Genomic DNA, 27,979 nt, shown 5'->3' on the forward strand with positions numbered 1-27,979 from the left:
AGGAGGATCAGTGAGTTTTTAGACTTTTTTTCCACAGTCAAATGACATCATCAAAGAGTTCAGTAGCTCCTCCATTTCCACTCACTGTTGTGTTTTTTAACGTGGATCTCTGTGGAAACCGTGGCGTGCCCAAAGTGTAATTACGGTGCGTGACAGTGGATAAATATCAATTTTATTAAAGGCGAGGAGACGAAACTCATAGATGTGCGTCCGGACGGGACTAAAATTACCGGAGGAGCACGGAGTTCAGAGAAAAACAGTAGATAATTCAGCCTGTAATTTTCTCAGAGGACGTCTGAGAAAAACACCTACATGATAGTTCTGGACGGGAATAAAATCACAGAGGATAAAAAAAAACCCTATGAAGAGAAAATTACCCAGAACCGGATAGAGCATTAGAGGCGTGTCTAGCAGTCAACGCTCTCACCAAGAGGTGCACTATCCATCAGAACCAGATAAGAGCTTTTTACAAAGCAGTTGGGGAAGCACTTTAATGCCCTCTTGTGGTGAGATATTCCAGTATTTAATCTGTGTGCAGAGATTTAAAGCAACCCTGAGTGCGTTATTGCTGTTTTGTATATATAAAAGTATATTATAGCACCCATAAAGTGTTATAATCATGTGTTTAATGTGCTTTAATGTATAAATATGTATAAAGGTTTTCGATTCTAAAACAATAAAACAAAATAAATGAAAAATGTGGGAAATGCATTCTTTAATGACCTTAAACACACAATAAAAGACTCAATATGGGATCAACAATTTCCTTCTTTAATAATAATAATAATAATAATAATAATAATAATAATACTCCCTTTGACGAGACTGTATTTTTCTTACTGCTCCCCAAAGCACACTGTACACAGTCTGTACGTACGCACACACACACACACACACACACACACACACACACACACACACACACACACACACACCCTCTCTCTCTACACAGGGGTAATTAGCATTCAGGTCAGTCTGCTCTATATTACAGTGTGCATTAGCTTTAGGAAAAATATAAATATCTTTTACCTCACCGCTTTCATACAAGGTGCAAAACACACACACACACAAACACATATACACACACAGTAGAAAAATAGTCCTCCCATCAGTCTGAAGTTCTCATGCAATTAATCTAAAACAGGATTAAAGCCTGGCAGTGAAACTCCTCCCACTTTCAGCAAACACTACATTACCCACAGTCCCACTCTACAACACAGATCCACACTGTCAGCGTCTACCTGCGCTCAAACAGCCTGCTGCGCCCCCTGCTGACCACCATCTCACAGTGCACCCTCTCAGGTCGCTCATTCAGATCAGCCTGTGTTCAGACTGCAGGTAAACCGGATCAGTTCCTCAGATCAGATCACTGTCCACACTGTTACTGTGGTGTCTGTGTGAGATGCTGTGGTATCTGTGTGTGGGTTGCTGTGGTATTAATATGTGTTGTAGTATCTGTATGGGTTGCTGTGGTGTCTGGGTGGGTTGCTTTGGTAACTGCATGGGTTTCTGTGGTATCTGTATATGGGTTGCTGTGGACTTTTTAACATCCACAAATATCCATATGATAGAAATCGGATTTGGTCTGATCTCATCCTTTAGACACAGTGAGGAACAGAGTGGGCTATTACGGAGTATTTCTTAATATCATCTCCCACACACACACATTATATACACGCACGCACACGCGCACACACTCCATTAGCAGCAGCAGTTTGAGGAAACCAGGTCTCTGTTAGAATCTGATAATTCTGTTGTTTTTCAGTAAAGCAGTAAAAACACAGCAGAGGTTCAGTGATGGAGCAGCTCTACAGGTCTGATCATCTGATCATCATCATCATCACCTTCATCTTCAGCAGAGCGTTTAGCAGAATAATAACTGCTTTATTAACTGGCTAATTACCTAAAAAACTAGCTAACTAATTTATTACCTCGCTAACTGACAAGAAAAACGGCTAACTAAAACCACAGCTACATAATCAAAGAGCTAAATAACTAATCAAACACCCAAACTAACTAAATTAACTAAATTTAACTAAATTAACTATCACACTAAACAACCCACACTTAACTACACTGAGTAACTAACTAAACATCTAGCTTCCTATTTATACGGTTAGCTACTCAACACAGCTAATTCACTACTAAACTAGCCGCTAATTTACTGTGTGAGAAACTAACCAGCTATTCAATGAGCAACTGAGATAGAAAGTTACTTTATTACAAAGATAGTTATTATTCATAAACTCAATTATCTAAATATTTAATCAACTAACTAACAAACTAATCAGCAAACCGGCTAAACAACTAGCCAGCTAACCAAACATGAAGCTAACTACCTAAATAATAAACTCTGAACGGATTAAATACAGAACCGAACTAATCAAACTGATTAACTAAAGACAGGATTATCTCACGTTTAGCAGGTTGAAGACTCTCCACAGGGGGGCGCTGTTTATTTAGATCCGAGCTTCACATCACTGAGCTGCAGCGTTCTGTTGATTTATTGCAGGTTTTAACTCATTTAGACACTTTTTTGATAATTACATAACTTTTAGAACCTAACCAGTTTACCTTGCTTTTCAATGAAAATGTGATTTTAAAAAATCGATATTTATCGATATACAAAAACACACTACTGATTTTTAATTATTAGTAAAGATTGGTGTCAGACGTGGTTCATTTAGTGTTGCTTAAACTCCGCCCTGTGTTTAGATCCCACTGTTCTGATTGGATAAAAAATAAACTTTTCTTTTCCTATTCAGATTTTATAAATACTACAACTGTTTTTATTTCTTAAATTTGATTTAAAGAATCACAATATACTCTATATAACAATAAATTAAACTGTAAATGTATTATGTGTATTATATCGCCAGATTCTTGCTAATACACAGCTCTATTACAATTATATAATTATTATTATTATAAAAACAAAACTGAATTAAACTGAATCGTACCAAAATGAACTGAATCTGAATCTCCCGTTACAGAGAGATCTGATATTCAGTTTATATAAATGATCTGATCGTGTATAATCAGACCTGTAGAGAGGCTGGTATCCTCAGACCGCTGGTGATGCGAGTGTTTACTGAGCTGACCCACCTCGAGAGGGCGGAGCCTAGCAGTGATTTGGGGAAGAGCTGTCACTTTAACAAACAACAATAAATCAATAATTTAATATACAGCCTGACGTCCCACTACTCACACTGTACATGTGCAAAACCCTCAGGAAGCTGTGTGTGTTGTGTCTGTGTGTGTGTGTGTGTGTGTGTGTGTGTGTGTGTGTGTGTGTGTGTGTGTGTGTGTGTAAATCCAGCAGTAGCTGCACCACAGGCCAAAAGTTTGGAAATAGACATAAAAATAATATTTTTCTGTATTTTAAACTAATAAACAGTAATAGGCTGAAATAATGAATGGGTGGAGCTAAACTGCTGTAGGCTGAATGAGTGGGTGGAGCCAAATGGTATGTATTGAAACTAAGAAAGAGGGTTTACAGATGGGGAAACTCATTTTCAAATGAATAACCTAAAATTTATGATAAATATGATTTTATTATTAATAATAATAATAATATACAAAAATAATAATAAAAAAGCTTTTGGCCTGTAGTGTTTAAATCAGATGAGTTTGGTTGTGAATAACATGCAGAATGTGTGTGTGTGTGTGTGTGTGTGTGTGTAAAGTGTGTGTATTGGACTGAACGTACTTCTGTGAAATAAAACACTCGCACCTGATTGTCTGATTGAAGCTCACGCTCTCACACACACTCGCGTAAAGAGAGAAAAATAAATAAAAGTAAAGACGATTGCTGTTCTGACGGCTGAGAGTCATTGATCAAAGGTGCAGAAGTTCTGACCGTCTTCAGATTTAGTGTTTTAGAGCTTCAGGGCTGAGGAACACCTCGAGAACCCCTTTTGGAACACCTCAGAAACCCTCTGAGCACAGTGCTGCCTCTACCAGGAAAATCTTTAAAAAGAGAGAGAGAATCTCTCCATCAGTTCTGGCTGTAAATGTCCTGCTCCCGAGGTTCTCAGGCTCCACCGTATTTATTTGGTGACGCGCTTCTCCTGCAGGAGGTCAGTGCAGTCCAGCAGGTGGCGCTGTAGACGCCGGTTCTGAGTCCGTCTTAAAAACATTATAAATCAAGTCGTTTTCACCACTTTCTCATCACTTTCTCCCTCTCCAACATCAAACCAGAACCATCACCTCCTCCACCGGCTTCTCCTTCTGCATTAGAGGAGGAAGGGAGGAGCAGAGGGATGGAAGGAGAGATGGAGGGATGGATGGATGGAGGGAGGGTGGAAGAAGGGAGGAGGTGGAGGATACAGAAGCCCCGCCCCCCTCAGGACTCGGCGGGAGTCTCGTCTCGGGACGCTCTGACGGGTTTGGACAGAACAGCTTCAGCCTGATTGTAGAGCTGCAGAGAAAACACACACAGATACAACATCACCACAGGAACCACAGTTACCCCCCACAGCACCAGCTCAACCCCCCCCCCCCCCATACAAACACTGGTAACCTAAGTAATAATCAAATACTCACACTGAAACCGCACAGCTCTGGAAAAAGTAAGAGAGCTTAAAAATGATGAGTTTCTTTGATTTTACCAAATTGAAAGCAGTGTGTAAGACTGGTGGAGGAGAACATGATGCCAAGATGCATGAAAAAAAAATCTGTGATTAAAAACCAACCAGGATTATTCCACCAAATATTGATTTCTGAACTCTTAAAACTTTATGAATATGAACTTGTTTTCTTTACATTATTTGAGGTCTGCAAGCTCTGCATCTTTTTTGTTATTTCAGCCATTTCTCATTTTCTGTAAATAAATGCTCTAAATGAGAATATATTTATTTGGAATTTGGGAGAAATGTTGTCTGTAGTTTATAGAATAAAACAACAATGTTCATTTTAACAAACAGCTCAAACACAAACCTATAAACAGAAAAAACAGAGAAACTGATTCAAGTGCTCTCTTCATTTTTTTCAGAGATGTATATTACAATAATGAATATCCGCTAATACCAATGTTTATAAATACTAGACTAATATCAATATAGAATCCATGTGAAAAAATAAATACCTATATATATTAGAACCTCACTTTGGAATCTCCACAATCAATCAATACTGACATTAAATCTTAAGCACTACTGAAATACTTAAACCTTTGGGTATCGATCAATACATGTACAGGAATGTTGAGTAGCATTCAACAGCAATACTGAAAACAACAGAAGCTCTATATGTGGGGTTTAAATGCTGAGAATATGTGTAAATGTATAATGAGCTGATGAGGTACAGTGAGTATCAGTGTTATCTTGTCCCTTATCTGGAGTGGTTACATGTTTGAAGGACACATTAATGACGAGTCAACTATTAAAGTCTCTGTTGATCATTGCAACCATACTGGACATTTATAATAAAGTTAATAATAAATCAAGATGCAATATTTGGGCGTAGCACCAAAGTGTGTGTGTGAGAGAGAGGTTTGTGTGTGTGTGTGTGTGTGTGTGTGTGTGTGTGTGTACCGGAATGAACTGGACGTCCTGGAAGAGCTCCTGGATGAAGCGGCGGGAGGCGAGGCGGAAGCGGCAGCTGGAGAGCAGGAAGGAAACCTCCGAGTACAAACACGCATCATCAAACGCACACGGGAACTTCTCCTTTATCCTGCAGCACACACACACACACACACTATATTTAACACACTACCTGTGTAGAGGTATGAGGACTCTGTTCCTCCTGAGATCAGGTGTATTGAGGATACAGGAGCTGAATGATTAGTTCAGCTACTTCTCCTAAATCAGGTGTTTTATTGAGTATAATCCACTTTTTCATTCTAATTAATCCTTATTTAAATGCAATGATTCAAATAAACTGACATAAATTTAAAAAATTCGCCACATTTGGACCCAAGCAGAGACATATTAAATAAATCCTAATGCCTTGTGTTAATTCTTAATGCAAACCTGTGGTTTACAGGAGTGAAATTTAGGTGTGATGTTCAGGTGTGATTTACAGGTGTGATGTTCAGGTGTGGTGAACATCAGGTGTTATGTACAGGTGTGATGTACAGGTGTGGTGAACATCAGGTGTGGTGAACATCAGGTGTGGTGAACATCAGGTGTGGTGAACATCAGGTGTGATGTTCAGGTGTGATGTTCAGGTGTGATGTTCAGGTGTGATGTTCAGGTGTGATGTTCAGGTGTGATGTTCAGGTGTGATGTTCAGGTACAGAGCGGTTCTGATGGATCTTACGTTAGCAGGCCCGTTTCGTTTCCTTTGTTACCGACTGATGAGCTCAGGTTGATGACCAGACGCACAATCTCCTTCCTCAACAGCACTCTACACGCCGGCCCATCCTCCGAGATCCCCTTACCCCCTACACATACACACGCACACACACACACAGATTACTACAGGTAAAAATTAAATTCTAATATTAATAATAAATATTATTATTATTATTATTATTATTATTAATATGATAGTGTTAATAATTACCCAGCAGTATCTCAGTGCTGGGGGTGCTGCTGGTGGACCCCTGACTCACGGCGGCGTCGCTGCAGCCCGAGACCCCGGAGAACTTAGACTGGGTCAGAACCTCCAGGTGTGTGTGAGAGGGTTTGGGCTGCCAGTGGGAGAACCCGTCAGAGAGATCTGAGGAAAAACACAACACACACATCATCACACACACACACACACACACATAACATCACAAACAAGCTAATACCATACCTGATCTATCAATACAAAGACAGCAGGTATACGCAGTTGAGAGTTAGTGTGTGTGTGTTCTCACCTGTGCGCAGGTAGACGTTGTTGAGAGGAGTGTGTGTGTGTTCTCCCAGGGTGAGCATGGCGCTGCAGTACAGGCAGTTCTGGTTGTTGTGCTGCTGCAGGCCTGTACTCTCCTCTCCACCCAGCAGGCGGCGCTGCTCAGACCGGGTACTGCTCAACAGCTCCGTTATACTGACCCTCTGCTTCAGAGCAGCTCGACAGCTGTCCATCAACCCTGCACACACACACACACACACACACACAATTACATTTGGGAGGGATAACATATTGATATAGTAATAAATTGTATTTTATTATTTGTAATACATTATCGATCTTTGGCGACTACATGGGTATTTGTATTGAGGCATAGATGCTCTAAACTACCTAAAACCCTTTACTGCTTCATTACTCCACAGGGTAAATATGTGGTGAAGAGTATTGGTTCTTAAATTGTGTAAAACCGAAACACCAATAAATCCATAATTGCTGGTATTTGATTATTTAAGAGTACTTTATCCTCTACAGTAAGACAGATACTGAGAAATATCAAAGAATTGTGAAATCATGAAGTATCACTGAATCACAGTATCGTGATCATATTGTTAGGACTATTACCCCTAATTTACACCGAGCGTATATCAGTGTATATCAGTAACACTAAAGATTTGTACTGAGAGGTTTATGAAGGTTTTTACCGTCAGAGTCGCCGAAGAACACGGATTTCTCCGCGACTGGTGGACTCGTCCTCTTCTGGAAGTAAGAGTTCTCGTTAATCTGAAGAAGAAAATCAGGTTTAGATAAATTGAATCCTGATTCAGACTAAGGGACAGAGTGTTTTTAGACAGTAAATGAGGAGATTTACGTGGAAGAGGTCGGTGACGTCGCCGGGCAGGGCGACGCCGATGTAATCGTCAGTGCAGCCGTAGGTGGCGCTAGAAACCATGGAGCGGAGGGAGGCGGAGCGGTGCAGGGTGGAGTGATTGATGGGGCTCAGAAGATCCTCCTTATCCAGAGACACGAAGCTCAGAGCCTTCAGAAATCTGCTGAACAAAACAGCAGCATGTTTACATCACCAGAGAGAACTTACACTCGTCTATAGCAGGACTGATCTACCCAGGAAATGTCTCATTTACCGGGAATTAAACCAGGACAAGTCTGAGCTACAAGTCTGCTCTTCTCTACGGCCCAGTCCTACCCCTACCCCTTCTTTTCAAGTGCAATCCTTCCTTTTAGAGTTAGAAGGTAAAGGGGTAAAATCCTCCCCCTAAGAATTGGGAAACCCTTCATACATCACCACCGATACGTCATCAGGAGCGCTAAAGAGCTAAAGTTCAGTAACCTACCTGCTGCTGAATAACTAGTTAACTTTAGGGCTTTATTGTATGCCTGTTGCACCATTTAAGATGGAACGAGAAAGTAAACTAGCTACATACTGAGACAAACTACCTGCCATCTTTTTAATGTTTGTTATGAAGAATTCAGCCATAAAACACTGAAACTACAATAAACCATGGTAATATTGAGCTAATCGTCACTTTTAACAAGGAAAATACTGAAATTTGTGGGTTTCTTTGGCCTCTTTTTCTACCATCTTACAAGTGATTCTCATACCACTCTTTTTAAAGTGTGAATCTGAAAAAGTCCAACCTCCCATAAGACCTGATCTACTCAGAATGTCTACAGAAGACGGATGCAGGACTATCATCAGGACAGGACTGACCCACCCAGTATCTACAGATAATACCAGGTATTTAAAGGATCCACTCAGAACCTACACAGGACAGGTCTAATCTAGCAGGATGTACGTGTTTCTGATTTAATCTGATCTACTCAGGGAACACTGATCTACAGGAGACCTCAGATCTACAGGTGAGCTCTGTAAGTATTTACAGGTGCTGTAGAGGAACAGGTTTGGTTGTACTGATGACGCACCGCAGCTGCAGGGTTCTGGAGACCCTGCGGTGGATGGGGCCGAAGTAGCTGGGTCTCTTTATGGAGTGGCTGAAGGATCGACAGTAACGAGTGAATTAAAAAAGATAAAAAAAAAAAAAAAAATTAATAAATCGATAAGGAGAGATCCGGCCCCTGCGGTGGGGTGCGGTGCGGTGCGGTACGGTACCTGCGCGAGGCGTGGAGCCGCGAGTCCAGGCTGCGGGTCTTCATGGTGATGGCGTCGGTGAACAGCACGTCCTTGGCGGGGGAGGTGAGGGCCTCGCTGTGGGAGAGGGAGGGGTGGATCCTCTGCTGCTGCAGGCGTCTGAGCGTAGCGTAGCCCAGAGCGTCCCGCGGGCTGAACACGCTGCAGTCCACCAGACTCTTCACCGACGCTGGAGAACGCAGAGAGACCGCACGCCGCGGCAGAGTGTGAGCAGAACCCGGCGGAACCAGAGACACGCCACCGCCCTGAGATATAGAGAGAGACACACAATACAAATTATTATAAAATATTATAAATTATTATATCTAATTTCAGAGAGAGGGGGAGAGAGAAAGAGAGGATTCATTTTAAACACCCTGAACAACCACCTGGAACACCTGGAACCTCCTAGCAACAAACCAATTACCACAGCAACCACCTAGCACCTTAGAAACCAAAAGCTACCCCAGGGTTTCTCCACATCGCTTTATATTAAGGGTGGTCGCCTTAACAACAATTTCCAACATATTGCGATTGGCAGCCATTGGTTGAATAGGTTACTGCGCCCCAAGCCTGACTAATCAATTTTCGGCGGGAACCCCTTATACCTACCATACAAACAGCCAATCAAAACATTACCAAGCTACACATTTCCATAGCAACCACCTAGCAACAATTTAGAAAGCACAACTCTTCTGCAATGCCACAGACACCAACACGCGTCAACAGAGAAACACCAGTAAGGAACACCTTCAAGAGCACCTAGCAACACCTTGGCAACATTACAGCAATCAACACATTTTGTAACACGTAAACACCTAGAACACATCCACCACCAACTACAGCTACTTCACAGCAACACCTTGGCAACCACCTGGCAACATCATAGCAGCAAAGTTGTAATTATCGATAAAGCCAAGTGGCAACCAGGTAGGTTATGAAACACTTTGTATACCATAGGAAAATCTAGAAACACAAAGCAAAAGGACCTACAATTTCACACTGTCGTGTCTAATCCAGATTTCGCTCAGATTTGTATAGTTTCCTGTCGCTCTCACCGTATCAGTCTTGCCCACGCTGGTGCTGACCACTGTGCTGATGCTGCCGCAGTCTGTATCCACGGTGACGGCGGAGGCAGTCTCCCGGGAGGGCGAGGAGCTCATGGAGCTGATGCCGCTGGTGGTGGTGTCTGTGTTAAAGCTCTGGCTGCGGCTCTTTAAGGCCACGGCGCCCCCTGGCAGCCCGGTGGACGAACTGTCGCACGCCCTCCTCTCGCGCTGACCTTCCTCCACCGTCACCACCTTCCGCTGCCCTTTGATCTCCACATCAGAGACTTCGTCCAGGGTCATCATCTTCCGCTGACCCCTGAACTCCAGCTCCAGTCCTCTCACGCAGTTAGGAAACGCTGGAACATATAAAACACATCATTCTGGTTATTTTTTAAAAAATAAATACAATTTTATTTCTAATTTTTATCCTAATTTACACAGTCAATTACCCAACCCACTCATTAGGACTCCCCCTATCACTAGTGATGATCCAACACCAGGAGGGTTAAGAAAACTAGCACACGCCTCCTCTGATTCATGTGAAGTCAGACTCCGCCTCTTTTTGAACCTCTTTTGCCGAGAAGCAAAAGCACAGCGCTAACGCTCAAAGGAAAGCGCAGCGACTCGGTTCTGATACATCAGCTCACAGACGCAGCCTTGTGCTGATCCACATCACCCTAGGAGTGATGAGGGGAAAGAGAGAGCGCCATCTACTGTACTGTACCCACCCAGAGAGAGCAAGAACAACTGATGATGGCAAGCTGCATGAACAGGATTCGAACCGGCGATATATTCATAGTGCTTTTTGAACAGAACCTACCGGTTAGCACTAAAGCAACGTCTACACCTAACAGCCTCATTATGTTAACAGCCCAGGCTTAACATCGCAGACTGACCTCTGACCTCCGTGTCCGACCCGTCTCCCCCCGCGTATCCGTCCTGTAGGGTCTTGGCATTGATGAAGGAGGTCTCGAGGCTGATGCCGGGGCTGTGGGGCGAGCGGCTGCCGTTGTAGAACACCTCTCCCTGTGCGGCGCGCCCCGGCGAGTAGCTGGAGGGTTCGGTCAGGGTGCGGTTCCGCCGCACGGCGCCCGGCTGCAGCTCCTCCGGGGACTTCTTCCCCCCGCCGCTGTGTTTGGGGTCGCTGGTGCTGCGAGGCTTCATGCTGGGCAGGGGGAGAGAGTTCAGGAACCGGTTCCGGACGAGGCGCGACGACGCCAGGAGGGTGAACGGACTCCGGTCCTTTACTGGTTTAGAACGTGCAACCGGAGACACGTCCTCACAGCGCTCCACCCCGTCACACTCATCATCCACGAAATACAGACCTGCAACACACACACACACACACACACACACACACACTCACAGTTTAGCTCATAGCTCCACCCACTCATGCAGCCTACAGCAGTTCAGCTCCACCCATTTACAAAACATGTTTAGTATAAAAAATATAACTCCTATAGAGTTCCTAAAAGTTTCTAATCTGTGTTAAAAACGAGACTTTAGTTTAGTTATTGGATATTAATTATTAGTATTGTAACTAATATTGATAATTACAAATTTTATTGTTTAATTAGAAAAAAATGCTGACATCTAAACACGAGAGAAAATGGGCGTGGCTTTTTTCATTTGTTTCCAAACCAAGATTTTAGTTGCCTTTTCTTTAATTTCACCAATTTATATATTTTTAAAATTTATTTTGATGGTGTCTGCAGTTTATGTATGTATAAGAGTGTGTGTGTGTGTGTGTGTGTGTGTGTGTGAGAGAGTGTGAGTGAGAGTGTGTGTGAGAGTGTGTGTGTGTGTGTGTGTATACTCACTGGGCTGGCTCTCGCTCTCTCTCTGGGAGCTGTGTGTGTGTGTGTGTGTGTGTGTGTGTGTGTGTGTATAGTGTGTGTACTCACTGGGCTGGCTCTCGCTCTCTCTCTGGGAGCTGTGTGTGTGTGTGTGTGTGTATAGTGAGTGTGTGTACTCACTGGGCTGGCTCTCGCTCTCGCTCTCTCTCTGGGAGCTGTTGGACTCTGAGTTTAGGCTGAGTGTACTCGGGATGGAGCTCAGTTCTCCCGGTAGCCTCGCCTCCGGTTCCTCCACCACCGGCCACTGCTGCCTCCGCCCGTGCCGAACCGAGTCCCAGCCCAGAACCTTCAGAACCTCACTGCCCTGCCGAGTCCGGCTGATCACCCCCAGCACGTACACACACACCCTGCAGAGAGAGAGAGGAGATCAGGGTGTGTCTGACTGCAGTGTGCTGAGAGTGAAGTTTGGTAGAGGGGGGATCATTATTATGGTGTTGGGTTGTTCTTCAGTTGCAGTGAAAGGAACTCTTAATGCTTCAGCAAACCAAGAGAAACTGGACAATTTTATACTCCCAACTTTGTAGAAACAGTTTGAGGACGGCCCCCTCCTGTTCAGACATGACCACTGAGCACCAGTACACAAAGCAAACTCCATGAAGACGTGGATAATGTGGTGAGGTTGATGTAGAATTATGAAAAAACCCTTCCAAAGTTTCTTCCTCTTTAATGTAAGGGAGTTTTTCCTCACCCCTGCATCACCACAATAAATTACATCTCTGTAGTGCTGCTCTCAATAGGTGTGGACTTTTTTTTCTGTAAAGCTGCTTTGTGACAACTTTTGTTGTAAATAGCGCTATAGAAAAAAAAAAAAAAAAAAACACTCATAAACCTTGTGGAAAACCTTCCTTAAAGAGTTGTAAAGGGTGGGCAAATATACCATATTAAACCCTAATCGATTAGAAATGGGATGTACCTCAAGATACTTTTAGAATTATAGTGTCTGTGTGTGTGTGTGTGTGTGTGCGTGCGTGCGTGCGTGTGTTACCCTCGTATAGACAGCACTTCACAGTGTTGGGCTAAAGTGATGATATCTGAAATTATGTTTTCCTCCTGCAGCAGATTCACTCCCCAGTTAGAGCTGCCGATATTTCCCTACAACACACACACACACACACACACACACACACACACGACAAAACATTATCAGTTTTATCCACTGATAAAATTCTCATTGTTTAATTTGACTTTTTAATTTGATAAAATATAGCCGTATTCACCAGAGCCCACAGCGCCGCCTTCAGCTGTTTAATTCCCTCACACGTATCTAGAACCGGAGAACGCACCGTGTAGCTCAGATCCGGAACCACGTTCTGAAACACACACAGAGAAACCAGGGCTTAACATTACGCATCAAGGGGTGGGGTTATGTAAATGAGTAGGCAGTCTTTCTCCCTCCTCTGGTCTCTACTGCGCAGACTCGGGTTTCAGGATCGCCAACATGGAGGAAGATTTTAGCTTTATTTTTATTGAATGAATGGGAACGGCGACCATCTTTTTTACAGTCTCTGGTAGGAGTATATTCTTATACAAACAGGCGGAGCTACACATCAATCAGCCAGCAGATGCGCTACACCTGACGAGATCATTACCTGAGCCTCCAGCAGCAGACAGCCGGTCTTATCGTGCACCAGCTGACCGTACAGGTGAACCGGGAGATACACGTTCGGCCTCTGTAACCTACACACGCACACACACACACACACGCTGTGAGATATCCGGTATGAATTGCTGAAATATGTAGTAGAACCCCGTGGTGGGGGTCTGACCTCTGGTTGGTGCGGCGGACGTAGTTATCTCCGTCGACGGGTTTACGATACGTAGTCAGAGCTTCATTCATCAGCTCCTCCACCATGTCCACATACTTCAGATTATACTCCTGCACACACACACACACATTATTACAGTGTAATACAGATGATACAAGTTTCAGTCTCGTGATTTTCAGCGTGTCAGAGTACAGTGACGTGGTGTGTGTCTCACTTTACTCCATTTCTCCAGCTGTTTGCTGACGTATCCTCTCTCATTCAGGTAGGAGAATCCTTTTGGAATAGACAGGAATCTATACATATAGGACACACACACACAGAGTTACACAAGAGTTACACAGTGGGGTGTGTGAGTGGAACGTTGAAAATATGTGTACCAGAGGTCTGTAACCAGAACTGAGCCCAAAAAGGTGAGCAATAGCGCTGGGAGATTAATGGAATTGATTAAAATAAGAAAATTACTGTTTTAATTAGATTTTCAGAATGGGATAATGGAGATTGTAGATCTCTACACATGAAAGAAGAGAGAGTCTCAGTAGATAGAGATTTACTTCGGTCAGAAACCTGTAAAGAACATATATATAGTGATTTACATATTTTACACTAATATTTAACTGAAATAAAAGATTATGTTTACACTGTGTTTAATATAAAAGCTGTGTTGACTGGGGTTGCTTACTATTCTTAAGAATAAATAAATAAAAATAAATAATGTAAAGGAAATAATAGGTTCATCTGTGTGTGTGTATATACACACCTGAGCTGCAGCAGTAGTCCTTTATCTCCCAGGTGAGTCAGTGCAGGTTTCATGTGTATAAGTGCATGCAGGTTAGCCTGAAGAAGAAGAAGAAGAAGAAGAATATCAGAGGTCAAAATATCAGAAATGGTGAGATTATAGAAAACTGTGATCAACAAATAATACTTCACAAATAAAACAAAGAAATCATACCTTTTTAAAGACAACAACATTTTAATGAAATTACAGTTTGGTAAATCTATAGTTTATTCCTCTCCTACTGCAGCAGTTACAGTTATTCAAGCTCTGATTGGTCATTTAGAATGAGCGGCTAAAATACTGTTCACGGTTATAAATGTGAACAAACACAGAAATAAACACAATATAGACCAATATCATTATATCATCATATATTACTGATCTCAGGAATATTTATCGTACAATAAGTCAATAATGTATTTATCATAACAGGCATTAATACACATATATTAATCGTGGTTCTCTAAACTGAATGAAATAAAAAAACTGCTGATATAATATCGTATAGTATAATATTTTATAATATCGTATGATGTGATACTATATGATATTAAAGGTGGTTTACCTTCTCCTCGCAGGCCTCGTCCAGGATGTCCAGCGCCTCCATGGAGACGACCTTGCTGAGGTCGTGGAGCTGGATGGCCAGCAGCTCGATGCCCCAGTTACTGAAGAACTCCACGTTGGCCCTCAGCAGCACCCGCAGGTGCTTAGTAGCGTACAGCCGGCAGACCTGTTACAGATAGACCTGAGATCAGTACAGCTCACCCTCAGCCAATCACAGCAGCCCAGAGGACAGGTATCAGGTCACAGGTACCATTTAGTCCAATTTATACTACTGCATTGAATCAATGTGTTGACTTCAGTGTAGCCTGTGCGAGCGCCCTACGCAGCTGTGAGCTTTTATATCTCTGCATGCAATCCACTGCAACTCTGAAAGTTTTGCGATACAGGAGTATAAACTGGTTTATATTACAGTGGTGAAAGGGGTTTCTTACGTCAGAGCCGGCGGTGAGGATTTTGGAGAGAATGACCCGGGCCAGTCCGTCTCTGCTGTAGTCCAGCGTGGACACGGTCAGCTTTAATAGAGCGTCCTGGTTCTTCAGAGAGCACAGGCTTAACAGACTGCACGCACACACACACACACACACACACGATTTTAAACACATATGACAGATTTTTGTAGGCTGGTGTAAACAAAACTCTAATGGTTCTATTATTTACTAATGGAGATGATTAGAAACAGGACGTTTTTACTGGAAAATCCTCCAATGTGTTTGAATTCAAATAATTCTGTAAAGAAGATGGGAACTAAATTCCTTCACAGAGATGAGAAAGACGTGTTAAAGCTTGATTGCAGTTGTTGCTGCCATACGTTATTAAATTTAGGAGGGGAAACACTTTTTTTCACACAGAACTAGTTTCAATAGATGTTTTACTTTAATAAATAAGCATTTTAAAAGTGTTTTTTATATTTATTCAGGTTATCTTTGTCTGATAATAAAATGTTCTTGTCAATCTAAAAATGTACATATAATATAAAAGTAAAAACTAAAAGAAATCTGTATTGGATTAAATGATTAAAAGCTGTGTGCACTAGCAGGTGTGTGCTCTCACCACTGAAACACTCCACACTTCTCCATGGTCTTCACCCCCAGCGGCTGAGCTGACAGCGTACCCAGGAACAGGAAGTAGTGCTGACTGAGCGTGCTCAGTAGCCCGTTACTCTGGAGACTGCGCTCGGACTTCAGCCCGGAACAGGAGATTAACCAATTAACTACGTCCTTCACCAGATCCTCCAGATACACCTGACCCTCCTACAGAGAGAGAGAGAGAGAGAGAGAGAGAGTGTATATATGTGTGTATATATATATATATATATATATATATATATATATATATATATATATATATATATATATATATATATATATATATCTCAGTATATATCTCAGTGTTTATATGCTTTACCCAGTAATTCAGAGCTAAGAAACAAATGGTTAGAATTAGTCTATAAAACACCGCCAGCCAAGTACAATTGAGATAGGTAGGTGTTTAGATATTTAGAACAGTTTTGTTTACACTAGTTAAAAGTAAGAATTTGGATTTTTACTTTCTGGACCTGGATCTATCCACCTCTGTGTGTAAGTATCTATAGGGTTAAATAGGATCTCCGGTGGATTTGGTGTTTTACAGAGACACTAAGACTAGATCAGTGGCTGAACTGCACTTAGCAGTTCATTATTACACATGCTGTAAAGTAACATATAACATTGTAAAGACTGTTATTAGTGTAAAAATGTCTTTATTTTAAAAAGTTTCTAACTGTTGTCCGTCTCGCTGCCTCCTGGTGTTGCAGTGCTGTTAGCCAATCAGATGCGATATGTTTGCATGTATGAATATTCATGAGCAAGAGCCAAAATCCTTTAATTTCTCTCCCCCTTACTAAAGCAAGGTTATACTGGATCACTGGAGCACTTTTTTATTCACAAAATCAGCTCACATGGTATTCATTAATACTAGAGACACAAGGCATTTTAAAATTAATGAAAAAACGATGGAAAGAGATCTTTAAACAGGATGTTATTGACGATATGCCGGTTTGATTTGGTTTGATTGTTAAATCTGTGAGTCTCTCTCTCTCACCTCCTCAGACTCCAGCAGGAACTGGACCAGCAGGCAGCCGGCCGTGGTGAGCTGAGAGGCTTTAGGATGCTCCAGATCCAAACCACAGTACAGCTTACTGCTGGGCTTATAGAAATACAGCAACCTGCGCACAAACCTGAACACACACACACACACACAGTATAAGGCTAGGTCCTCTTTACACAGTAACTCCTGTATTAAACGTGTGTCAGGCTGCGGTGGTTGTGTTCGGTTACTTGTGTATTTGTTCGTCTCGGTTGTTCCTGAGGTTCGTGTTCGGCCACTGTGGAGAAAAAACACACCAAAGCTGATTCAGACAGACAGTCTGAACACTGACATTAAAACACCAGATAAATAAAAGTCTGACATTAGATACAGTTTTGAGTTGAAAACATAAAACTGTTTAGACATTTATAAACTCTAATTTTATTTTTAGTTGCTTTATATGAACCTGTTCATTCTGCAATCACTTTAAGTGCATATTCTCCTCTCTAGAGATTCTCTGGCAGGGCATTGCTAGTTCTCTTGTGTTTTGTTTTGGTGTGTTCCCGTGATAAATGTGTTTCTGGAGAGCTGGCAGGTGAGTCTGTGATTTTCACTGTGAATAAAAATCGTGTAATTGTGAAATGTGACCCCATGTTGCTGATCAGTCGTGTAGTGTGAAAGTCTCAACAAATTAAGGACTCACAATTACACCACAACCAGAACCTGGCTGTGTGTTTTGGGTCATGGTCATGCTGGAAGACATGAGGGGCTTCTTAAAATAATAAATAATTAACAGTGTGTGTGTGTATGTTACCTTCAGTACAGTAGAGATGAGGACCCAGTTCCAGTCCAGGTTTTGTTTGTGGTTGAGGATCTGACTGTCCCTCAGATTCATTATCAGTGCATCTTCAGTATCCTACAACACACAGCACCTCCATTACTACACCGTCTGTGTGTGTTTGTTTGTTTGTGATTTTTTGCCATATCAGCAACATATTGGCAATTTTATGGCATCAACAATGTTCGTGACTCGAGCCTCACAGATTAAATCAGTTTCTTTATATGAAGGACTTACAGAAAATTAAGTATTTTAGTTGGTGTAATGTTTTGGAAACAGTTCTTTCACACTGTGTCTCTGTGTGAGCGTTGTGTGTGTGTGTGTGTGTGTGTGTGTGTGTGTGTGCACCTTGGAGCTTTGTGTGTCTCTGTGTGAGCGGTGTGTGTGTGTGTGGGAGCTCTGCTGCAGGATGAGCTGGAGGTAAAGGCTGTGTGGTTTGGGGCTGCGTTTCTTCAGCTCGTGCAGACGCTTCAGCTGATTCACCGCCGCACTGGCTCGCCTGCAACACACACACACACACACACACACACACACACACACAAACAATTAAACAAAGGTGTGAAATAATAAAGTAGAATTGTTGGTTATCTCTAATTTACAGGAATAATTATTTTACATTTTCACACAATTATCTGAACTTTCTCCTCTTTACATTTTAATATAAACAGTCTCGTTACTCCTGTTTAATTTCAGCTGGTTTTCATTCCGGCTTCTCATCGTTCAATAAAACCCCTATCCAGATAAATCTCTCCATCCAGATAGAGTGAATCTGATTGTGATTGGATGTAGAGAAGTATAAACATACACCATTCTGACTCCCTATTGGATTATACCCCCCCCCCCCCACACACACACACACACACACTCCAGCAAGAGCATAGTAGACGTATGTAGCCAAGTATGAAGATGATCCGTGAGGAGACTCAATTGCAAATTAGTGCATTCTAGTGAATTGCATTTAGCGACAAGAGCTAAGAATTTGCACATCTGTGATCAGCAGGGGGTGCAGCCTCATGCAGGTGAACACACTCACAAACATTTGTAACATAATTTATTTTAGATCTATTTTCACTCACAGCCGTTTCTCAGGGGGGATGTCGAAGGAAGCCGCCATGTTGATGAGGGTCGGGAGACAGTGGAGGTGATGACTGTGGGAGTGAGGGAGGAGCGAGCTGGCCTGTGAGAGAGAGAGAGAGAGATTAATAATTAATTGATTTTGTTTCTGACATTAAAACTCATTTAGATGGTTACCTGTGCTGCAGGTGTAATATTCTGATTCAGTTTTAATATCTGGTATAAAACGGTTTGGATTTAGGGCTGAACGATCACAAGATCACACAATTTAACAACCAATATTCTTCACTGTAGATACTTCAGTAAATCTAATTTGGGGGCGGTGCTTAGGGAATTTAGAGATTCTGTTTCAATAAAAAATATACACATTTTGCAGCTTGTATCGAAAATGCATTAAAACTATATAAAATATGAAATGAATATATTGCAATACTGATATATTGTCCCACCCCTAATATTATCCTATTTTCGCACTCAGAATAAATTAATTATTATCTGCAGATTCTTTAATAAGCGTGTGTGTACCATGTGCAGAAGCTCCCCTAGGAGTATGGTGGCCCTCACAGAGAGATCATCATCACTGCTCGTCACAACCTCCACCAGACCCTAAACACACACACACACACACACAAAACAACACATTAGCGCATACACTATTAAATTCACAGTAATAGCAGGGTGTAAAATCAAATGTCCAGAGGGCTCCAGACTAACTTTTTCTTAACCACTGCAAAAACATCCCAAAGATTTTTATCAGGTGTCCGAAAAAGGAAGACCATTTGTTTAATAATAATTACAATAATAATAATAATATTATTATTATTATTATTGTTATTATTATTATTATCATTATCATTATTATTATATTTTGCTGTTGTATTTATTTGTGTATTTATATTTTAACCTGATGGAAAACTTTTTACACTTTTTACCGCACACAGATTCTCCATTCTGAAAGCTTCCTCAAAGGGTTTTAATTCTGTGCAGTGTGCGGGACGGTGTTAGTCTGAAGCCGTGGTGTTAAGTGTGTGTGTACCTCCAGGAGGCCGCTATTAATGAGGGTGGACAGTATCAGGGCCAAGTAGTTATCCATGAGATCTGGCCTAAAAAAAACAGAGAAATTCAACACATTTGTTTGTTCCTGATCATTTTTATCTTCCTTCTGAACAGAATCACAATCCCACACTTAATTCTGAGCGCAGATATTGATTTTTGAATGATGAGATTATATTATAGTAATGATGATTAATATACAAAAAGCGGTGTGTGTGTGTGTGTGTGTGTGTCTTACCGTGATCTGGTTCTGTGAGGAAGGATGACTTTGGCCTCGGCAGCAACAAACCCGTCACCCAGCCTCCAACTGTCCTGCAGCCTGCTGGGGTCTACACACACACACACACACACACACACAGACACACACACACACACAGTCAGATTACAGAATTAATGTTGAGTATGTTGAGTAATGTTCACTATACATCAAAAACAGCAAGGCTGAAGTTTTATTTTTTATTCATTTTTCCGATTTATTAATGGTGTTACCAGGGGGTTGGTATGGCATCCAAAGTGGTTGCTACAGTGTTGCAAGGTAGTTACTATGCTATTGCTATGGAGCTAGGTGCTAGGTGGTTCGTGTGAGGTTACTATGTGGTTGCTAGGTGGTTTCTATGCGGTTATTATATGATTGTTAATAATAAGAATGAGAAAATATGAAGAAGATTAAGTCAGTATTTTAAAAGAACTTGTGGCTTTAGCGTGTGATGGGGGCATGTTTTTACCGATGCTCTGAAGAGCTTCTTCAAAGTCAGTCGTAACCATGGGAACGGGCAGCCTGAAGATTTCGTACAGCACCTCCAACAGGGCTTTCTGCAGAACACACACACACACACACATACACACAGATATAAACCTCTTTTTCATACACACACTTAAAATGAATTTAATGCAACAACAGGGGCTGCAGTTAGCATCACGCTAATTGGTGCACATTCACTTCTATTAATTATTAGCTACATTAGCCTCGTAGCTCCAGGGCTAAACTACTGCACACATCAGACACTGAATTGTTCACTGACAGATTCCAATAATAATAAAATCATCATCATCTCACCCTGACTTCCATATTTGGTATACAGAGCAGACCAATCAGAGACTGGATTCCTGAGTTACCCGCCTTACACAGGTTAATGATACCTGCAGCAGAGGGAGAGGGAGAGGGAGAGAGAGAGAGAGAGAGAGAGAGAATAAACAGCAAAAATATTTATTTACATTAAAACCCCTATAACAGGTATTGCTCTGTATACGGGCTTCAGGTGAAGATGATAAAAAAACCTTTATTGCTGCAGTAAACTAAGATCTTAACACTTTAAAAGATTTCATTTTAAGGGATTTGGAGAGAATCTCCTACAGGACACTTGGAGAAGCTGCCTCTTCCCTCTTTACTCCACTTAATAATTCAGATCAATTTTAAAAGGAATCAAACCAAAAATCTGCATGTTTAAAAATAGAAAAAAAAACACACTAACATATTGTGTTTAAAACAAAGTTCAGGAAACTGACAATATTATCATTATTATTCATTATATTTTGACAATTACAGATTTACCTCAACATTTTTAAATATTTTCTATTACAAATCTTCTCATTAAGCATAAATCCTTTTATGTACTGATTGATTAGAAATCCTCAAGAATTAAGCATGCCTGTTTAGGGGTTAAATACTTTTACTGCTTTTACTGTTTTTTAGCTGCTTATGTACTTAATATATAATGTATAAAACGTAATTCCCATTCTATATGTTGTGTATATGACCAGCTTTACTGTAAATGAGCGTCAGTTTCAGTGTGTTCAGAGTTTAAATAAACGCTCATTAATTGATTAAATGATTAATAGGTGTTAGTAATGTTGATCTAACGTATATAGATGAGCAGAGCAGTGTTGTGAGGATACTGTACCTGACCACGAGCGGAAGGAAGCAACAATGGCCATTTTACTGGCTAAAAAACGAGCCTCGCGATCCTTCCTGCACAACACACAAACACAGTTGATGCAATGATGTCTTTAGCCATTACTAGGATGTTGCTAAGTGATCGATGAGCAGATGTTATGAGATAACAGGTGGTTGCTCAGGTGATGCCAAGAAGTTGCTGTGTACCCGATGTTGATGGCTGGGTACATGTGTGTATTTATATCATTGTTACATTTGAATCGTGCCAAAACAACAGCAGCCCATTCACAATGTAGATATCTTACAAACTACAGGACAAGACACATGAAAAAAATCTGCCAAATAATTAAATACGTGTAGGAATCACTAAAAATGATTTGCAATGTAGAAACTTAATAAATTAATGCAGAATATCTTTATATAAAACGTATCTAAAAATACAGTCTGTTCGGTATCGGCCGATACACAGCGTTAAGAGACTTGTATATAATAACTATATTACAATAACAAATAACAAGATAACTCTAATACTGTAAAAACCAAAGAAATAGAACCATCAGAACACAGAGAGCAAGAGCACAGTAACTCACTTCAGCTGAGCTTCTGTTGTGTCTGGGTTGTGTCTGTAGTGGAAATCTGTGTACGGAGCCAGAATTTGCTGAAACACAAACAGACAATAAAATCATTGAAATAAATTATTTTAAAGTGACAGTCCAGACTTTTTGGGGATTTTCGGTGCAGTGTGTGTGTGTATGTGTCTGGTTGTAGAGTGTGTGTGTGTGTATATAGTATGTGTGTGTGTACCTCTAGCTCCACGTCTGAGCGTACGTATTGGCGTGTGTGTGGGTGGTTGAGCAGGTGCAGTACAGTGGTAATGAGAGCCTCGTTGATGCGGCTCTGCTGAGAGTCCAGAACGTTCTTCAGCAGAGTGCTGAGACCCCCCCGACCCGCCACCACCTCCGGGTTCCTCAGCGCTGAGAGAGACAGAACCACATTACAACAGAACCCAACCGTCACAACCCTGCACCTAAACACCTCACTATACACACAACCTGCAGCTTACCAAGTTCACAGATAATGGCGTTACAGGCCAGAACCATGCGGTCGCCCTCGTGCAAACCATCGTTTCCCACGGCAACCAGAGAGTTAGTCACCGAGCCGGGGAAGAGAGCAGCGTCCACCGCTATTATCTACAGAGAGAGAGAGAGAGAGAGAGAGAGAGAGAGAGATTTCAGCTGGGTTTATAGGGTAAAGGTACAGAGCAGGGGTCGGCAATAAACGGCCCATGGGTCAGATGTGGTCCGCAAGCATGAAACATCTGAGACGTGAGGTTATTTGTTTGAACTCTAATGAAAGTTAATAAAAAAGGAAAATATTTAAAATGCTTTTCTGGTGAGCTTTTGTTTATATTCCTCCCCCTGCCTCACTCTCTGTTGAGCTTGGCGTTTAGTTTTCACCCATTCTCATTTTTCTGCTCGTTTTTGGGCTCATTGTCTCCTTTTAAGGGCGTTTTTCCCGGTTGTATCCCAATTCACTAGCCTGGTAGTGTATTGGACCTCAATCTTGATGACACAGGTTGGATCCCGCGTGAGGAGCGGTATGTTTATTTATATATTTTTTCCTTTCTTCTTGGATTCACCTGCTTCATTTTTCAAAAACAATTTTTATGGCCACGTAATGGCTTGGAAACTATGTGAGCGAGTGTGTGTGTTTTCACCTTTCGGAGCAACCGGAGTGCCTGCGTCCTCTCCACCTCATTACTCTGCTGGATATCTATACACCTATATACACACACACAGTTAATAGATCTCATTCACACACATTATTCAAATACAACACAACAAAAACACTTCTGACACCATTCTTTTACTTCTAAACTAATAATTAACAACATATACTATTTCTCACTCTGCAATTGTATATTAGTATTTTCCTACACCTATATGAACAGAAGGTGAACAGGTGAGGAGTGAAAGCTCACCTGGAGATCAGGTAATCCACCTGCAGCTGGAGGAGCTTCTGCAGGACAGCCTTGTCTCTAATTAAATACCTGAACGCCCTCAAACCTGCAGCTCGAACCTCCTTCACCTCGTTCAGCAGAGCCAGCCTCAGACTGAGAGAGAGAGAGAGAGAGAGAGACAGAGAGAGAGGAAGAGGGAGAAAAAGAGGGGATAGAGAGAGACATTATTGCTAAGTGGTAATATTAATCAAAGACAGCAGTGTGTGTGTGTGTGTGTGTCTTACCAGATGATTATTTCCTCATAAGTAAACCCAAACTTCTCCTCATGATGACCCACACTGTTCAACAGCTAAGAGAGAACGACATCATTTACTTTTTAAATAACATTATTTTAAAATAGTTTCAAAATGTTTACAGTTGTAGTATTATTTTGACTCATATTTACTACTATTATAACACGTGTATGAAGAAAACAAGCATGCGTGTGCATGTGTGTGTGTGTGCCCTGATTAAATTCCCTCTGTCACATGCCCCCTAACTGCCTGAGCTCTGACATCACACACTCTCTCTCTCTCTCTCTCTCACACACACACAGCCCCAAAGCACCTTTACTGAATACACTGTTTAAACTTTTTTACACATCTGTGAAGATCTACACATGCCTCTACACATCTGTACAGACCTCCCCAAACCCTGCAGAGCTCTGTAAAGCTGTGCAATCTGCAGCTGCAGGTATAACACAGGTAACATCAGCTGCAGACAGAGCTTCACACAGTCCTGAGGACATACTAAACGTGCACAGCAACAAAAATCACTGTACAACCTTAACCACACACTCTCGCACTCACACTCTTGCACTCTCACACACACTCACACTCTCGCACTCACACACACTCACACACAATCTCTCTTGAATTCTCTCTCGCACTCTCGCACACGCACTCAGACACAGCGTGGGAAACTGAGAGCAGTTCACAGGCAAAAAAAAACAACAACAAACAGTTCAGAGCAGGGCAGGGTCCTGCTCTCTCTCCACCTCTCTCTCTACCACTCTACCACTCTACCACTCTCCCTCTCCCTCTCCCTCTCCCTGTCTCTCTCTCTCTCTCTCCCTCTCCCTCTCTTTCTCTCTCCCTCTCCCTCTCCACCCCTCTCTCCATTAGAGAATAATCAGGGCAAAACTGTCTCCACTTTAGAGATTACCACATCGGTCTCTCTCTCTCTCCATTAGCAGAGTGTCTCTCAGTTTTCCACACTGTCAGGTCTGTTATTTTCTACCTGTTTATAAACCCTGTAATCACCACCAATCTCACTCAGTACCTTAATGAAGTTGTTGAGGTGGCCCAGCTTCCTCATGTTGGAGACCCCGTGTGATTTAGAAACGTTCTGCAGGATCTCCCTCATGTTCTCGGAGGGTTCTGGGGAAAAGGAGACAACACTGGTGAAAATGAGACGATACCAAACCCTTACTCAGACATTCACAAGAGATTCACACAGAGACACACACAGAGACCCACACAGATAAAGGAACAGATGATACCTGGAGAACAGCCACAATTAATAACACATGTATCACCCAACACATTCTCAACATAAACACTCGTTTCTGAGCATTTCACTTTCACTTTAGGCTCCTGTGTCGACCTGTCTGACCTGTGTGTCCTCAAACCTGAAACCAAAACCGGCACCTGCAGAGCTGAGAAACATCTCACCTGCACGGGTCAACATACCACAGCATTATCAATAACATCATGATAATAAACAGTAAGATAAATCCACCTCTTATTACACACGGATAAAAGAATCTGATATCACAGGAACTCAGACTAACAGAAACAAAGTTTTTTTTATTTTGTGTTCTGTGAGACCTAGGCTAAGGCTGAATGATATTGGCAAAAAAAACAGCAAGGGTTTAATCTCTAACTGGCAACTGGCAGCGCAAAGGTGCAGTTAGTGGCAGCCACCACTCCCATCTACTGCCAGTAGCAATCCATTTCTACCACTGACTGCTCCTTTCTGCTGCCAACCACTACTGCCACTAAGAGATTAAACAAACCCCCTCTCCAGCAAGGGATGAATCTCTTACTCGCAAGAGACAGCAGGAAATTGCAGTTAATGGCAGCTTCCAGTCCAGCATTGACAGGCTCCAGTCTGTCTGTGGCAGCTGCCAGTCCAGCACCGGCATTGGCCAATTGGTTAGTGGCAGCCCCCACCAATGCAGAAGAGGCAGATGCCAGTCAAACAACTAATTGGCACTTGACAGCTGCGTACCCAGCATTGGTAGCCACCAGTTAGTTAGTGGCAGGTGCCACCAGTGCAGAAGTGGCAGCCACTGTTCATGTCTGCTGCTGCCAGTAAAAGATTAAACAGAGTTTTTTATACTTACTACCGCTAATATTACGATTATTAAAAACTCAGTCCTTCTACTCTTTTTTACATGACCCAAGTTTATTAAATCACATTAACACACTGCTGTTAGTAACTAGCTTAGCTAACTAGCCTATAAATATTAGCTCTGTTAGCCTGTGCTCAACTGACAGTAATGCACAGTTAGCTTAGCACAGTTAGATAAACACTTCAGTCAACATTTACCTCAGCAAGCTTAGCTGAGCATCTGAGGTAAACTAATGTAGTTAGCTAGGTTAGTTCTGTAAGCCTGTGCTCAACTGTACAGTTAGCTTAGCACAGTTAGCTAGCCCTGACAGCTCAACATTTACCTCAGCCACTCAGCTAAATATCTGAGGGAAACTAATATAGATAACTAGGTTAGTTCGGTTAGCCTGTGCTCAGCTGTCAATAATGCGCAGTTAGCTTAGCACAGTTAGCTAACACTGACAGGTCAACATTTACCTTAGGAAAACTTAGCTGCATATCTGAGATAAACTTATAAAGGCAACTAACGTTACATTAGATAAGTTAGTTTACCCTGTGCTCAGAAGTCAGTAATGCACAGTTAGCTTAGCACTGACAGGTCAACATACCAATTACGTTACCTCAGCAAGCTTAACTGAATATCGGAGGTAAACTAACGTAGTTGGCTTAGTTAGCTGTGTTAGCCTGTGCTCAACTGACAGTAATGCACAGTTAGCTTAGCCCCGAGAGCTTAAAACTTACCTCAGCCCGCTTAACTAATGTAAACTAATGTAGTTAGCTAGGTCAGCACTGACAGTGATGCACAGTTAGCTTAGCACAGTTAGCTAAACACTTCAGTTAACATTACCTCAGACAGCATAGCTAAATATCTGAGAAAACTAACGTAACTTAGTTGGCTAGATTAACTCTTTTAGCCTGTGCTTAGCTGTCACTAATGCACTTTTAGCTTAGCACAGTTAGCTAGCCCTGACATCTCAATATTTCCCTCAGTAAGCTTAGCTGAATATCTGAGGTAAACTAATGTAGTTAGCTATTTAGCCAGATATGTCAGCTAAATTCTGTCAGCCCGGCTATCATCAGCGTCCCCACGGCTAGCACAAATCCTGTTGATTTGAATGGCCCCGTTAGCATTAGCTCCGCTAGCCCGGTTAGCCGGTTAGCTCTGAGTCTGTACGCACCTCTGCTGAGGTCCAGCGGAACGTTCTCCTCGCCGCTGTCATTCCGACCTGTTTAAACACACACAGGGGAACAGGTCAGCCCCGCCGCCGCTACAGTACCCCACACTCACCCTCCGGAGCTCCGGCGGGGCGGAGCGCCCACCACAGCCGACACAACTCACCTCTCAGCCGGGCACTGCGGCTCGGGCGGCCGCGGACGCTCAGCGCCATGATCCGGACAGCGCGGGAATCACGCGCGATCTCGCGACGACAGCCAAACACGCTCACACGCGCACGCAAACACAAACACACACACACACACATTTCGAAAAACACAATATAATACAAGCAAACTTTAACAAACTAAACAAATTTTTATGTCGACAGCACAAAAAAATAATTTTATTAACAAATTTAACTAAAGTGTATACTTTATAGTGTACTCAGCCTTTTGTTGCTAAGACAATTAAGATAATTAATAATAATAATAATAATAAGAAGAAGAAGAAGAAGAATTACACAAACTAGCTACAGTTGTAAATTATGCACTCTTTTCAACTATTTTTTTTATGTTCACTACGTTGTGTGCTAGTTTGCACTTTATTACCTTACTGAAACACTTTGTGGCTTGTT

The 27,979-nt window shown here is 42.0% G+C and overlaps 1 protein-coding gene across 2 annotated transcripts; it reads right to left on the reverse strand.

The window, feature by feature from the left end:
- Positions 1-750: 750 nt before the first annotated feature.
- On the reverse strand, positions 751-27,605 carry rictora (RPTOR independent companion of MTOR, complex 2 a). Of its 2 annotated transcripts, none has more exons than XM_022664897.2 (40): positions 27,529-27,605; positions 27,368-27,415; positions 25,137-25,234; positions 24,101-24,165; positions 23,838-23,969; positions 23,574-23,637; positions 22,920-23,046; positions 22,661-22,830; positions 22,447-22,514; positions 21,864-21,931; positions 21,020-21,102; positions 20,688-20,775; positions 20,201-20,291; positions 19,946-20,012; positions 19,435-19,515; positions 18,912-19,012; positions 18,184-18,334; positions 17,812-17,913; positions 17,249-17,295; positions 17,013-17,148; positions 15,984-16,183; positions 15,365-15,491; positions 14,935-15,099; positions 14,352-14,428; positions 13,809-13,887; positions 13,595-13,704; positions 13,418-13,505; positions 13,046-13,138; positions 12,814-12,920; positions 11,949-12,175; positions 10,869-11,297; positions 9,982-10,328; positions 8,906-9,189; positions 7,649-7,826; positions 7,482-7,560; positions 6,806-7,018; positions 6,508-6,663; positions 6,262-6,385; positions 5,535-5,673; positions 751-4,420 (listed from the first exon to the last, which is right to left on the reverse strand). In XM_022664897.2, exons 1-40 carry the CDS (start codon positions 27,575-27,577, stop codon positions 4,346-4,348), a joined length of 5,133 nt encoding a protein of 1,710 aa, XP_022520618.2. In that variant the 5' UTR covers positions 27,578-27,605; the 3' UTR covers positions 751-4,345. The 2 variants fall into 2 exon arrangements, with proteins under 2 accessions (XP_022520618.2, XP_022520617.2); XM_022664896.2 differs by having other exon boundaries at positions 7,649-7,829.
- Between the last annotated feature and the right edge of the window lie 374 nt (positions 27,606-27,979).

The sequence above is a fragment of the Astyanax mexicanus genome, chromosome 22 (assembly GCF_023375975.1).
Source record: "Astyanax mexicanus isolate ESR-SI-001 chromosome 22, AstMex3_surface, whole genome shotgun sequence".
NCBI lineage: Eukaryota > Metazoa > Chordata > Actinopteri > Characiformes > Acestrorhamphidae > Astyanax > Astyanax mexicanus.

Coding starts and splice junctions, on each gene's coding strand:
- rictora (XM_022664896.2), bottom strand. CDS start 27,577: ATGGCGCTGAGCGTCCGCGGCCGCCCGAGCCGCAGTGCCCGGCTGAGA. Junction 20,013..20,200: donor CCTCACAGAACCAGATCACG/GTAAGACACACA, acceptor TGTTTTTTTTAG/GCCAGATCTCATGGATAACT. Junction 12,921..13,045: donor AGGCGGCGCTGTGGGCTCTG/GTGAATACGGCT, acceptor TGTGTGTTGTAG/GGAAATATCGGCAGCTCTAA.